General features: G+C 44.5%; 1 protein-coding gene across 3 annotated transcripts in view; it reads left to right on the plus strand.

Moving 5' to 3' along the window:
* prkar1b (protein kinase, cAMP-dependent, regulatory, type I, beta) overlaps positions 1-14486 on the plus strand; it is a 55622-nt gene that overhangs the window by 4868 nt on the left and 36268 nt on the right. For 2 of the 3 annotated variants that reach the window (XM_068578232.1, XM_068578234.1), the window contains 2 exons: positions 7789-7959; positions 10796-10887. In XM_068578232.1, coding sequence (XP_068434333.1) covers positions 7789-7959; positions 10796-10887 — 263 coding nt within the window. Of the gene's footprint in view, positions 1-4489; positions 5195-7788; positions 7960-10795; positions 10888-14486 lie in introns of those variants that run through there. The other variant, XM_068578233.1, reaches the window with a different exon arrangement.

Here is a 14486-nt window from a genome sequence, read left to right on the forward strand (position 1 = left end):
CGTGGAATTTAAACAGGCCATGTTTTATGTTTTTGTGGTGTCCCAGTTATTTCAGAGGCTTATTGTGCTCTTTTCCTCTGGCGCAAGCTGACTTTTTAGAGAAATATTTAGTTCATGGTCCATTTACTCTGGATTACAGTTTTCAATCTTGCATTGTTATCAAGTTTGATAAGTGTTATTTTGCTCAAGACATTTAAATCCAATTTAAAAGCTGCTAGTAGAGGAAAATCATTTTTTAAATATCAGTCTTGTCTTCAACACAAAGAGATAACAGAAAGTACTTTTTTCTCATCACATTTTTTCTGGTGCTTCACCTTCGATGTTGTCTGCGTTTCTCTTTCTTCTTTTCACTCCTCGCCCAGTACAGGCAGTAACCTAGGCAACAGTACAGGATAGATAGACTAGTCTATCCTGTGTCGAATGTTGAATGAGCCCCTTTATTCACAAAGTTTATTCCATCTCTCCCTCACGTATTCAGGTTTTTTTGTGTGTGGCAATTAGATCAGCGGAGTACTCTTTCTCCCTATTTGCCAGACCAAAGTTAGCCTCATTTCATATCTGCACAGGATCCATTTCATACGGCTTTCACAATCTTATCTGTAAGATCTCTCTCTCTGTCTCAGGTCCTCCCTGTCTTCCTCTCCATACATGCTTCCTGTTCTTTTACTCCTCTATTGGGTGTCTCACTTACACTCGTACTCCAACTCTCTCACACACACACACACACACACACACACACACACACACACACACGCACGCACACTTGATAACACACTTAATCATCAGTTTGACGAGTTTGTTTTTAACTTTTGTTCCGATATAATAACATGCCTTCGGTACTCAGCTGAAATAGTGAACGGGAAAATAACAGACGTCTCGCTCCCTTTCATCCTGCCTATTTATGCATGGTAATGATGCCTTTGATCACGACACCGGGAGCCTCAGAGGGGCGTTCTCATCTCTCCATCTCTATCAGCTCAGCGCAGTGTGTCATTTTCTGAGGAGTGAACTTAAATTTTTAGCACGCTACAGTGTAAAAAGACAACAAATCCTGAGCTCAGTATTCTGACAGGACTATCGCTGAACTAGTGGGTTTTGTCACTGCTATTTACTCAAAGTTTACAACAAAGCTGCTCAGTGGAATATCCTTAATTTTTAGTACAGAAGTTTATATCTTACTTTTTTTTCAAAGCCCAGGCTATAGAGCAGTTGCGAAACAGTTTATGATGTGTGTGTGTGTGTGTGTGTGTGTGTGTGTGTGTGTGTGTTCGTGTGTGCGCATATGTTTGTGGTGTGTTTGTATCAATGCCCCTCATATCCTTTACGCTCACAGGACTGTCATATGTTTGAGTCTCATGATTCACTCCAGGCTTTTTACAGTTTCTCTATTATCCGTCTTGTCCTTCATCTTTTCATTCCCCTCTCTTTCCACAGCAGCAGTTTTTATGTATAATTTGTAATTTGCAAGTAACTGTCATTGCCGATTAATCGTTGGTTAATTTTGTTAATCTTTAGATTGCTTGTTTTGTCTTTGACCAAAACCTAAAGATATATAGCATAAGACAAAGAACAGCAGAAAGTAGACCTTATACTTAAATAGCTTGGTAATTATCAAAATAGTTTTTGTTGACTAAATCATTTTACTTCTTATCCTTATTTTTCAAGCGCCAATATTTTATTATTTGCACTTATATATAATTTGTACTTACTATTCATGTTCATTTTATTGCATGTCGTGACTGTTAAGCACGTTGTAACTAATTCAGGTTGTTAAATAAATGCTCTTTCGTTGTCTTTACAGGCAAGCGTTGCATTGATTATACATAAGCTTCCCACAACATCATAAAGCATCCTGAGTCAAACAAACCAGCTCTGCTCGTGAAAGATCCCGTCACATTGCATTATGGGAGTTCCTCACTCCCTGTCTGTCAGTCTATCGGTCAATCAGCCGCTGTCCCGCCGTCCCCTGTAAGACGAGAAGCATTTCCGTGCTGCCAGCCATTCAGCTGTCAGCAGGACCTATCATAACAAATCCAGTCCCTTCAAAGGCCTCTGATTGACACTTTGTCAGCAAGGTGTGGTTTGGTGAGTCCACCGAGAGCGTTCGAGAGCAGGAAGTAGGTGTAGCATTGAGTTATCGCCCTGAAATTCAACTTCTTCTTTTGTTTATTTTTATGTTGTCCCAGTCCTGCTCTGTGACTATTTAGATCACTCTCCATATACGTGGGCCGGTGATGTGTACGCCAGCAGCATATTAGCAGTATTGTTCTCGAGGTGTCCAATGCATACGTTTTATAATTAGTGTCTCCAGCCGCTGTGTTCACTCATCACCACCACTATGGAGCCGGGTATTGTGTCAAATCATCCTGGGGTGCACGCAGTGACCCAGGCCTAAATCTCCTCCTCGGCACACCCTGGGGCCCCTACAGGTACATCGGACCCCCGGCCCCTGTTTCCCTGGTGGTCCTTCTTTGTCCTCTCTCATCTGCCCGTTGCATCCCTCCTCCCTCCGCGACTAATCTGTGGTTGGTGTGGGAGAAACAGAATAGGTGTCAGGTGTACAGCACTAAGAAGTCAGAGAAAGTACAGAAACCACGCAGACAGTTGACCATTGTTACATCTAGACACAGCACTGGTGAAGCAGGCAGCATCATTTCATGATACCTACAGTGCATTAACAATGTTTAGCTGCAACTAACAATCTTTTTTTCCTGTAAATTGTCGGAAAATAACGAACCGTTTTCATTACAATTTGATAGATGTGAAATTTATCTGATACATTTAGTGAATATACCAAACCCTCAATACCGAAAGAACTCACTAGCATCCTGCAAGCAGGAGACAGCTGCGTGTGATGTAAGGAGCAGGGTTTGAGTCTTGCTCCTGCTGTGAGTCTTCGGCTGGCAGCTCTCTGTAGCTGCTGGCATAGTGCAGCAACAGTTTGATCACAATTACTGAAGGTTTATAAAGTTTATTTTAGAATGTAGACTTGGTTGGAGTGTTAGTTTCAAAAAGGAAAGTTTGTTAATGGTTTCAGCAGTTATAGTTATCGAGGGTAACGATTAGAATTGTAAAGGTAATATTAGGATAGTAAGACGGTACACACACACACACACACATACACACACACACACACACACACACACACACACTGTGCTAATACAGCAGAGAACTTTCTGTCCATTGTGGTGCTGTAATGGTGTGGAACAGAGTGATGAGTAGACTGTTAGCTCTACTGGTGGATCAGCTCTCCATGCTTCATTAACTCTGTGTGTGTGTGTGTCTGTGTGTGTGTGTCTGTGTGTCTGTGTGTCTGTCTGTGTGTGTGTGTGTGTGTGGGGGGCACCTTGTTGTTTTTGGTTCACTTGCATGCTTTCAGCTCTGGCAGTGCAGAGTGAAATTGTCTCCGTCACTGGATTAAGGCTACCTCAGGTAACGGCTTATGGATGCTTCCTTAATAGATATTTTGATGTATTTATGCTGCGAGCCCACTGAGCTTCTCTGCGAGGTTCATGCGCTGAGCACGATGGTGTGGGGGGCTGATTTCTATTGGTTAGTCATAGCTATTAGGATGAGAGTTCATTATAACTTTTGTTCATATCTGCTAGATGCCAATTATCTCAGGGAAGGAACAAAACAGGAGAGGCCCATTTTAATACGACATCTATAAAGTAATGGTATAATAACAGTGAGTGTGGCTGGAATTGTATGTGTGTCATCTTTTGTCTGTTTTTTCATTGTTTGCTTTAAACTCTCATCCCCACTTTGTACAGAGCTTCTGTGTCCTGCTTTGGCCTGTGTCCTCTGTCTCCTGTCCCCTCTCTCTCTCTGTCTCTCTCTCTCTCTCTCTCTCTCTCTCTCTCTCTCTCTCTCTCTCTCTCTCTGGCATGACGCAGGGAGAGCAGAGGAGAGTGGGAGGGACAGAGAGCCTGACATAGAAATTACACTAAGTTGGTAGAGCAAAAAAGGCAAAACAGTTGCAAGAACCAACTGCAGATGTGTTTTGCTTCGCGACTCCGCATAGCCCTGGAAATGATGAACGGCGCTGCCTCAAACTGCCGAGCCTGTGCGTTGTTACAGAAGAGCTAAAGCAACAAAAAAAAAGTGTTTCCTCTGCTGCTGCTAAAGACACATTGCAGCTGTTGTCTACTTACCTTGGGCTAATGAAGCCTCCTCTTACCGTATATATATATATGCCTCTACACTTTTGAGACATCAAAAGTCATGCTGCTGTTTTCTGTGTCCATGTGTTTGAGCACTGGGGCCAGAACAGTATGAGGACTTGTTAGAGCCAGACACAAAGTCCTCCCTTGATGCAGCCTGACCCTCTGGCCCAAGGGGAAAGCTTGTGTGAACAGCAAGGAGTGAGGAAGACACTGCATGGTACAGAGCAGTGTCTGGCACAGGGGGATGGATGGGACGATGATGTATCCCTATGGGAATGTTGGGAGCCACTGGCACACAGCATTCGCTCAGAACTCTGTGAACTGAAGATGGATCAGTGAGGGAGAGGCAATCTGTCAACAGGCGTCAGAACGTGTGTGTGTGTGTGTGTGTGCGTGTAAATGTAGGTGTGTGAGCCGCCGTTGCTTCCAGCTCAGACTCGCCGCCAACTATTCAGGATGCTCACAGCACCCAGTTGTCATAGTGACGGGGGGGAAGCGAGAGGAGCCCGCTCCTTGCGCCAGCTGATTGTGAGCGTGTGCGTGAGAGCGAGAAAGAGAGGGAGAGAGAGAGAGAGAGGGAGAGGGCTGGAAAGCAGGGACACAGAGTTGCGCAGGAGCGATGGAGAAACGGGCTTTTTGCTGTGATCAGTGTTTTCATCAGTAGTCATGTTCTTCAGCTGCTGTGTCGTGGGGATTGCAGACATTTTGCCACTCTCTCACTCTCTCTCACACACAAACTTGGATTAATCTCTGATTACTTGCGCACACACACACACACACTCACACTCGCACTCTAACCTGAACGTGCATCAGCAGACACGAGACACACACTTAGCCGCCGCTGTGCTAGGATGGCGAGATGCTGCTGCTGGGGTGTGACATGTGTGCCAGGTGTGTATGAGCTGGGGATCCGGGTGTGTTGAGCCCCATGCACACTTTGACACACTCACACTTTGACTTGATGCCGGGTGCGTCTGACAGGCCGAGGGGACATACAGCACGCCTGGCCAGGGGCCCTCCATGCCATGGTAAATACCTCCGCTAAGAAGCATTTTTTTTTTTTGTAGTTAGCCTCCTGGAGCTAACCTGTATCACTTCATAGAAGCAGGAGCAAGTAGTAGACAAACTCTTTATTGTCCATGCATGTGAACTTTCATTGCAAGGTAAAGATGCTTTGCACCAGCGAGCTATTTTTCTGTCTGTAACGGCAATGCTTGAAAGAAAGGGAAGCGTTGTGTTTGTTATAGATTTGCACCCGTTGTGATAGTAGCGTGATACCTGATTGCAGACCTTGATTAAGCTCTCGTCTCCCCCTGCAGTCGGCCTGTGCATGTGTTTGTGAGATTGTGTGAGCGTGTTTTGATGCTGCTCTCCGGCTCTACCTCCCGACTTCTCCTCCTGCTGGCTGCGTTCCCTCAGGCAGTGACTCTGCGTAAGCAAGACGTGCGTGTGCGTGCGTGCGTGTGTGTGTGTATGTGTGTGTGTGTATGTGTGTGATCTGCACTATCACACTGCTTCACACAGACACGGCGCAAAGCGTCACAGTAACCTTAGGATGTAATTAGCAGGAGGGAGACAAAGTCAAACAGAGAACACAGTGAGATGGAGAGAGAGAGACAGAGAGAGAGAATGTGTCAAATGGATAATGATGAGATGAAAGGATACCAACTCAAAGAATGAGTGAAAGTGCAAGCTGAAGTGTGGAGCTGTCTTCTTGTTTTGGATCATTATAGCATTGCTGTATTCCTGCTCTCCGTCCCCATCCCCTTCATGGACCTGGGATGATCGGAACAGATAGTTAAAGAAAGAATGTGCAGAGAAGTGCTGAGGTGTGGATTTCCAGGTCACCTCCTCCCTCCCTCTCTCTCTCTCTGCTTCTGTCGTCTCCGCGAGCTCTCTGTCACCCGTTGTCTCGCTCTTCGTCTTCCTCCTTTCCATCCCTGTCAGTATTTGAGCAGAGTGAAGCAGCAGCCATTTCTGCTCACCGCTCGAGGCACTCACGTCGTCACTCTGCTCCCAGCTGCTCCAGGTCTTCTTCCTTTTCTTCTCCCTTCTCCAGTTTGCAGAGGAATCAAAAAAAAGTTGCCTCGCTGTGTTTCACAGAAAATGGTGGTACTTGAATTATACAACACACTCCAGAATTCAGAGGAGGCATGAACGGGGCCAAAAAGTCGGATGCAAAATGTGTCTGCTTTGCATCTTTTGTCTGCATTTGCTCTTCGCGGTGTGATCAAGCGAGACATTTTCTTCATTGATTGCTGTCCTTGTTCATGATCAATAATCAATTATAATACGAGTTTATAAAACGCAAACTGCTTTACACTTTTCACATTGGTTATTGTCTCAGCACAACCAAAATATACTTGAATCATAAATTCATTAAAGTCGAAGTAAATGGTTATATTTATAGATTTAAATGATCTTATTATGTGCAATTGATGATTATTTTTGGTGAGGGATTTACTGTTATTTTTGTCTGTAAAACAATGAAAAATGGACATCACACTTTGTTTTTGCACAAAGTAAGGTATTCGGTTTACTGTAAGAGACGACAAAGAAAAGCAAGAATACTTTTCTATTGAGATATCGATATAGGTTTTGTTAATCAATTAAGAAAGGAAAGCAGGAGAGACGATCACTGAGCTGCCACCTTGACATTGTCGCTCTCTCTTTTTCTCTCTGGTTCTGGTTATTTCTGTCGTCGTGGTGTGTCTGTACTGCAGGGTGACAGTGCCACCTCTTGCTACTTGTCGGCCTCCCTTTGGGACGCCGTTGTTTATTTCTGACTCCCCGACAGCAGCGCAGTGAACCATCCAACAGATACAATTGTTACTGTACCAAAACATGCACTGGTGAATAACACTGCTGCCAACTCATCCCCCACTGTGCTATTAGACACCCTAATGCACTCGAATAAAGACACACAGTGCCAGCAGGTGCACACACCAATCATTGTGAGTGCAAACACACACACACACACACAGCAGTGGATGTTTGCACAAACCGTTCTCCCACTGGCCTTCCCGCATGCAGCACTCTGACACATTAACAAGCCGACAGTGGTTTTCAGGTATGCTTATGCTAATGTGTTAATCAAGTGAGCGATCAATAATTCGTCACCTGCAGCAGTTTAAACAAGTCAAGACACCGGGTCGCCCCAATTGTCACTTTGCTCCTTGCTCTTTATTCCTTGTTGTTCATTATCTGAGCGGAGGCGAGCACCTTGCTGAGCCTCTTCTCCTCTCTGCGTGTTCAGGCCTGCTGCAGATATTCGATTTTTGATGCCGTTCACTTCATACCACAGCAGCCAGATGTCCAGACAGCGTGCACTCAGGACTAGGACATGTCCACTGTGCGGTCTGACCCGGTTTTCCACCTGACGCTTGGCGTTAGAAAAGGTGTTCAGAGGGTTCTTTATGTGATCGTTTGAGGAGTGAAAGAACAACAGGTGCTCTCAGGGGATCTTCTCTGAAATAGTGGTTTATTTCCAACACACCTTTCGCATTTAATAAGTTCGCCAACGGGGGTTTGATAGACCTTCTGCTATTTATACTTTAACCCCATGCATTCTCTCTATGCTTGTCCCTCTCTCACAATCCTGTCTCTCCTCTTGTTTTTACAGGAAGAATGCAAGCAGATCATGGCGCGCCAAAAATCTAACAGCCAGTCGGACTCACACGATGACGAGGTCTCTCCCCCACCGCCCAACCCTGTTGTTAAGGCTCGGCGCCGCAGGGGAGGGGTCAGCGCCGAGGTGTACACCGAAGAGGACGCCGTCAGCTACGTACGCAAGGTCAGTGACGGGGGTCTCATCTACGTAATCCGTATAAGAAATTAAAATGACAGTCTAATGTGATTGACAACATCAAGCAGGTTGATTGTGTATCTGTTTGGAACAAGAGCGGGAGATTCAGCTGTGAACATTTATGACAGCAATTAATGAACGAACATGGAGACTTAAGTGAATCACTCCACTCATCATTTATTAAACCAGCTGATGAACTGATGTTCTGCACAGACGTTGAGGGTTATCGACTTCCACTCTGGCTTTTTGCAGATAATTGACATTTTCATCATGGAATTTAGAAATAACAAACCTGGTTACATGTATAAATAGCCAAGGAATCAGCTTTTACCCAAAGACCTTAAACTGTAAAAAATATGGTTTCTTTAGCCCACTATGCTGATTAGAGAAACGGGATCCCTCTTTAAAATACTATTTGAGAAATAAGCATCACATAATAACATGAAATAAAATCTAGAATAAAATATATTTAATACATGTTTAGAATAATATATTTTGTGTCTTCTTGTTTTTTAATTTTGGACCGCATGATTGTATTATGTGTCCATTCCCCAATTATTGTTTTTTTTTTAAACTTTTTATTTTGCATTTTCAACACAACAGAACAATCCTTAACATTTAAATCAACATAATACAACAAAATAAAGTAATATTAGTATCAATAGTTGAGCTTTTGTGTGTATAAATGCTAACCTTTATATCCATGCACATCTACACTGACAAATGCTTTCCATTCTGCAATTTAATGGAGCTATTGGAAAGAGTGCACCTTGGCCAGAAACTATAACTCACCTTTACAGACACACAAACACACACTTATATGCTGTACATACTTACACACCCTTGTCATTGTATCATTGCTATGCTTGTTCATTTATAATTAACTTGACGCGCCATTAATTGCTGGGTAATGACAAAACTGCACGAACTCCCATCACCACACTGTAATCGCATGGCCACTGGAGCATGCAGTGAATGTGTGTGTCAGGTGTGTGCACACACCCACTCGCATCTCTGTTCATGGCTCTGAAGTCCCGACCAGACACTGCAGTTATGTGTCGAGGCAACAAGCCTGCCCCCGTCCCCGGCCTCCTTCTCTTCACTGTCCCTCACTATATCACAGACTGACACTCACACATGCAACAAATCAAATCAGCCACGTCAGCTGCATGTGAAAAATAAATTAATTCATGTGCGTACTCAACACAACATACCATCATAGAAAAGGTCATTAAAATTGAATTAGAGGATGAAAGCCCATTATTGCTTCAGTATGAAAGAGCATTTTATCAGGCCATTGATGTACACACTGAGGTAACACGCACACACGCACACAGCCACTCTATGTGCCAACATCCCCCGACATCACCATTTCCATTAATGACTCCACCGTGAAAATCCGCAGCTGTTAAACAGAGCACAATCAATTAGCTAACCCTGCTCATCTGATTAAAAAGAGCTTTGCTGCAAAGCGCCATGAGTCTTAACAAATTGTGAGGCCGGTCGGCCCGGAGATCACATTGACAGAGTGAATTGCAGGGCTGGCGTCAGATTGATGGGAACTACTCTGGAAACCCTCTTGACGAGCTGGAAACAGAATGGGCATCCAGTCCAAGTTTTCCCCCAACTTTAAAGGGTTCTTAAAGGAACTTTGTTTGTCAGGAAATAAAATCCAAATTTATGTAGTGAAAGAAAAAGTGCAGATGGAGATGTAATTCTGAAGCCTTACTTCACTTTTGTTACACATGTAATATAGTAGCAGCGTTTGATTGGCTGCTGGTAGGCACAGCTGGTAAATCATTATCCCATGTGGCTTTTCCCCAACGTTTTGGCTCCAACAGAAAAAGCCCAATTAACTACCTAATATCTAAACAAGTCGGTGTCAAAAGCAGCGCGATTCAAAAGCTGGTTGAAGCCCCGTGCCCTGATATTTATTTAATGATCCCCTAGGTGACAGTACGGGAGCTGGATCTTGAGGACGATGATAAAGCGGCTGACATAAAATCTCAATCCGGGAATTACTTCCATCACCTCTGGGGTTTCTGTGTCCTCATCTAACTCCAGCCTCTTTCTCTTCCTGTCCACTGAGTCGCCAGGCCCGAGTGCTGCAGATAGATACATTTTTGGTACTTTTTAAGTCATATGTGATGTGGTTTGGTGTGTGTACTTGTGTGCACGCTGTGCACAGTGCTGCGTGGTCCTCTTCATGTGGATACATCTGTTGCTCTAACATAATTACAACCTACCCCCTCCTCTCCCTCACCACCAGAGACAAAACACATGCACACACTCCTCAAGTTCTTCTGCCGTAAGAATGGTTCAGTTTACGCTGCTCACTCTTCTTCTTCCTCTTACTTTTGCTTTTCTCGCTCTTCGGTAAAAGGTTTCTTCTGGGATGCCACTTTATAAATACAGACTTCTGTGGCTGTGTTGTGGCTACAGACTTTACCATTCCCTTATACAGACACACACACACACACACACACACACACACACACACACACACACACACACACACACACCACTGAGTCTGGGAGGACATGAAAATGCATGTTTTATGAATGAGTTCAGGCCCCTTGTGAATTTTTAGGGGCTGTGTGACATTTTGAGTGTAATCCCTAAACAGATGGGCTTTCCCAAAAATACGCAGACACACTTGTGGGATATTCCTTTCAGTGTTTGCCAATGTGCTGCTCTTTAATTACTCAATTTAGTCTGCTTTTGAAGTCAGGCCTATTATGTGTTTGTGCTGGTCTGTTTCATGTCCACCTGCATGGTGTTGATGCAGTATACTGTAATAGACATCACTGCTCCGTCCACACAGGTGATCCCGAAGGACTACAAGACCATGACCGCCTTGGCCAAAGCCATTTCCAAGAATGTGCTGTTTGCTCACCTGGACGATAATGAAAGAAGGTACAAAACATGTGTGACCCAACTCACTGGCTTCTTTGATAAGTTCAACATAACATCCTGCATGATGCCAGCAATCCAAATGTGCGTGTGGACTGTGTGTGCACGTGTGCAAGCTGATAAAGTCATGAATAGGCCATTGATCCAGCGAGTACTGCCCTCGTGGTCACTGTGTTGGCTGCTCATCTGAAGTAGGGAACATGCACAGATGCAGCAGAAGAGGAGGGGCCTGCAGCAGAGGGTGGTGAAGGGGACAACGGGATGCGACTGTGTTGTGTTGTGTTGTTGGTTGTCACGGTAACCTGTCTGAATGTCAGGATCATGTTGTGTATTCAGATACGGGTGGTGGCGCTCGCACACATTGCTTAGAAATCAACGCTCCGCCGTAGTCATCTCGGAAAGAGAGGGACGCCAATTTCCCTCCATCCCTCCCTTTTTCTTACCATCTGCTCCAATTCATTGTTCTTCCACATTCCTCCTCTCTTCAGCCATCGTCTCTCCGTCCTTCCATCTGTCCCAGATCTCCAGTGATGGCGGGGTCTGGCTCTGACAGAAGAGGGGGTGTTGTGGGAAAGGCTCTCAGGTGGCGGCCGCCAGCCGGAATAGTGTTTCATTGGCGGGGAGAATCCATTATGCCACATGGAGAGGAAAACACTGGAGGAAAACACTGGAGCTTTCCTGTTGGCTGAAGCCTCCAAAACCCAAAACACACTCTTTCCAGTCTTTCGTCAGCTGACAATTTGCCGTGCTTCCTTGGCAGAGGCACGCAGACCTCTGATTGCACGTCAGTGCTTCTGAAGCAGCCCCGAGCAGAGTGCAACATGTGATTGGTCTGGACGGTCTGAAAAACCATGTACTTGGGTGGCTGATGTGGCAGATTAGAGTTACACCACAAAAATATGTGGCAGCAGACCAGAAACCATCAGGTTCTAATGCACTCGAGGCCCCTTGGCATGCCAAGCTCTGTAACGGCGTCGTCATCGGCCCGTGAAACCATGCATGATGTAGAATTTATTCGACTGGCTGTCGTGTTTGCTGTCTCGCTACGCACAGCCAGCATCAGCCATTAACGCTCTGCACACAAGCGTGCTCGTTGTGTCATTTGTGGGCGAACATACACTTAGCGGCGCTGAGCGCATCTTAGCTCGTGAAAACCTTGTCTGATTCGCTAGATTGGACAGTGACATGGCAGATAGTTGGCTATCCCTTCCTCTATAACTCTCCACTCGCCCCTCTCTGTCGCCCTCCCTCTCTTCTGTTCTTCCTCAATCTTCACTTCCAGCTGATGATGCTTGCATGGCCGGTTGGTGGCTCGGTCACATTGTGGTTATGTTGCGGTTGTCGCGCCTGGAGCCCCTTCCGACAAAAACGTACTGATGTGTGGCCAATGTGATCCTCCGGCATTTACGAGAACCTGCACACAGCAACCAGCAGGGCTTTGCACGATGCTCAGTTGCTGTAGAGTACACTACATCCTATCATAGCTCAATTTTGGCACAAAACTTTGACTAAGAAGATGCACGTGCGACTTCAGCGTATCCTAAATGATGTACAATATCAGACTATAGCAGTATATGATTACTGCAAGGAAACAAAGCAAATATTTAGATCAAAGCTTTACAGTAATCATTTTCGCATGTTGATGCCTTCTGTCGTTGCATTCATAAAGTCACGGTATGAAGTACATTGGCTTCTTCTGATGTGCCAGAACTGTCAAGGACTGACGTACAGAAGCAGATGGAGTCGTGCCTCTCTCTCTCTCTCTCTCGTGCTCTCTCGCTCTCTCTCCCTCCCTCCTTTTCTGTTTCTCACTCCTCCCTCGTTCTACAAACAGCTGTCTATCGGGGTTATCAGATGTTTTTGCACATGTGGTCTCATTGGGTAGGTCGTGAGTGTGGACCATTGCTGTGTGGGCCGGTGCTTGACATCAGAGGGGCGGGTCAGTGCGTGTATCACTGGACAGCAGATGGCTTCATGCAAAAACTTCTGACGTCTCCTTTCTCCTGAATGCTGGTTGGCATCGGCGATATCTTCAATATATAAATAATTTGAAACATTCACAAAATGGCAATTTTTGCGTGAAGGCTGAGTGGTGTGACACAGGGGAAGAAAATGGAGGGACAGCAGCGAGCTGTGTGTCAAGGAGACATACTGTGTGATTAGTCACTCAGTAGTTATGTAAGCTGAATTTGTTCCCCCATTAGCACTATCTTATGCTATCCCGCCCTTCAGTAATGAGCAAGATGAAAACAATGAATGAAGCCGTCTTTGTTTCTCTCATCTCTTTTTCTCTCTCTGTAGCGCTCCTTTTCCTTGTTGTCTTATTATCTTAATTTACGGATCTGCCTTTCTTGGAATCCAGAAAGGTTCTGAAAGGAGTGCGTTTTTGACAAGGCTGCCTTCTACTTTTTTAATTTTCCAATATCTTTTGCTTCTGCAGCAGCCATATATTGTGCTGTGGTATTGCACATGCAACACACATTTTCATTTGACAACATATTCCATAATAATATTGCAACATACATAATAAATATCTGAGTTTTCTATATGATGATCATGCTTTATATCTGCCAGTTTTGAACATTAGGACCACCATGGATTTAGATGTACATATATAATGCCAGTCCTCAACTTCTAAAATACAAAGGTAATTTTAAGACAAGCAGGATATTACTGAAACTAGAAGCAGCTAGCTGTCCTTGCTTTGATCATATCCAGTTTGTCATGTTTGCTTCCCCAGCTTCTCTTGCAAACAATGTGAAGATGTCAGGGTGGGAGAGAAAATGAAAACAGAGAATATAGAGGGGCATTTAGAGCATGAGAAAAGGCATTTGTTTTTCCAACAAGCTCAACACCTTTTTTTTTTAAAGTTTATGTAGGAGATAGAGAAGAGGCAGAGACCAATAAAAAAGAAGCTAGAGAGGTGTGGTACTGCCTCTCTCTCTGCTATGGAGACCCCTACTATTTGCTCCACTTCATCCCTCTCAAGAGATTTCTCTGATGTAATCAAGCAAATCCTTCCTCTCAACTATATAAATATAGAGTTCTAATGGAGATATAAAGTGTGAAGTTATGGAGTGGTTTGGAAGAACAAATGCATAAAACCCTTGTAATGTTAAAAGGGTGTAGCGATCACATCCTAGACGCACGTGCAAGACCAAGCACACAAATACCACCATCACTACAAAGGATGACAGGGATTACATTATCATGAGAAACACACACACACGAGGACATTCTCGAGTGTGCATGTCAGACTGTGTTCCCAGTGAGGCTGCTCCAGCTGGGAGCGTGGAGTCTTTGATTAACACGCCATTCCATATGTCAAACTTTATGGCCTCAAAGTTTCTGAGCTCCACCAGCCGTGTGTGTGTGTCTGCGTGTGTGTGTGTTGAGTCCATCTTTTCTCAGCTGCCTGAAAGTGACACATTTCTATGTCCTGAGATTTACACACATCAGATTTACACACATTTATAATTAAAAGGCAGACGCTAACCCCTAACTGAGGAAGTTTTAGAGATAAAGAGATCAAAGCATGTGGTTTACTTTTTTAAGTATTTTAAATATAGATCATTCAGGGTTTTCCTGAGAGACACACATTC

Source organism: Clinocottus analis, unplaced genomic scaffold, assembly GCF_023055335.1.
Source record: "Clinocottus analis isolate CAN_PGR_092001 unplaced genomic scaffold, fCliAna1.0.p SCAF_16, whole genome shotgun sequence".
In the NCBI taxonomy this organism is placed as follows: domain Eukaryota; kingdom Metazoa; phylum Chordata; class Actinopteri; order Perciformes; family Cottidae; genus Clinocottus; species Clinocottus analis.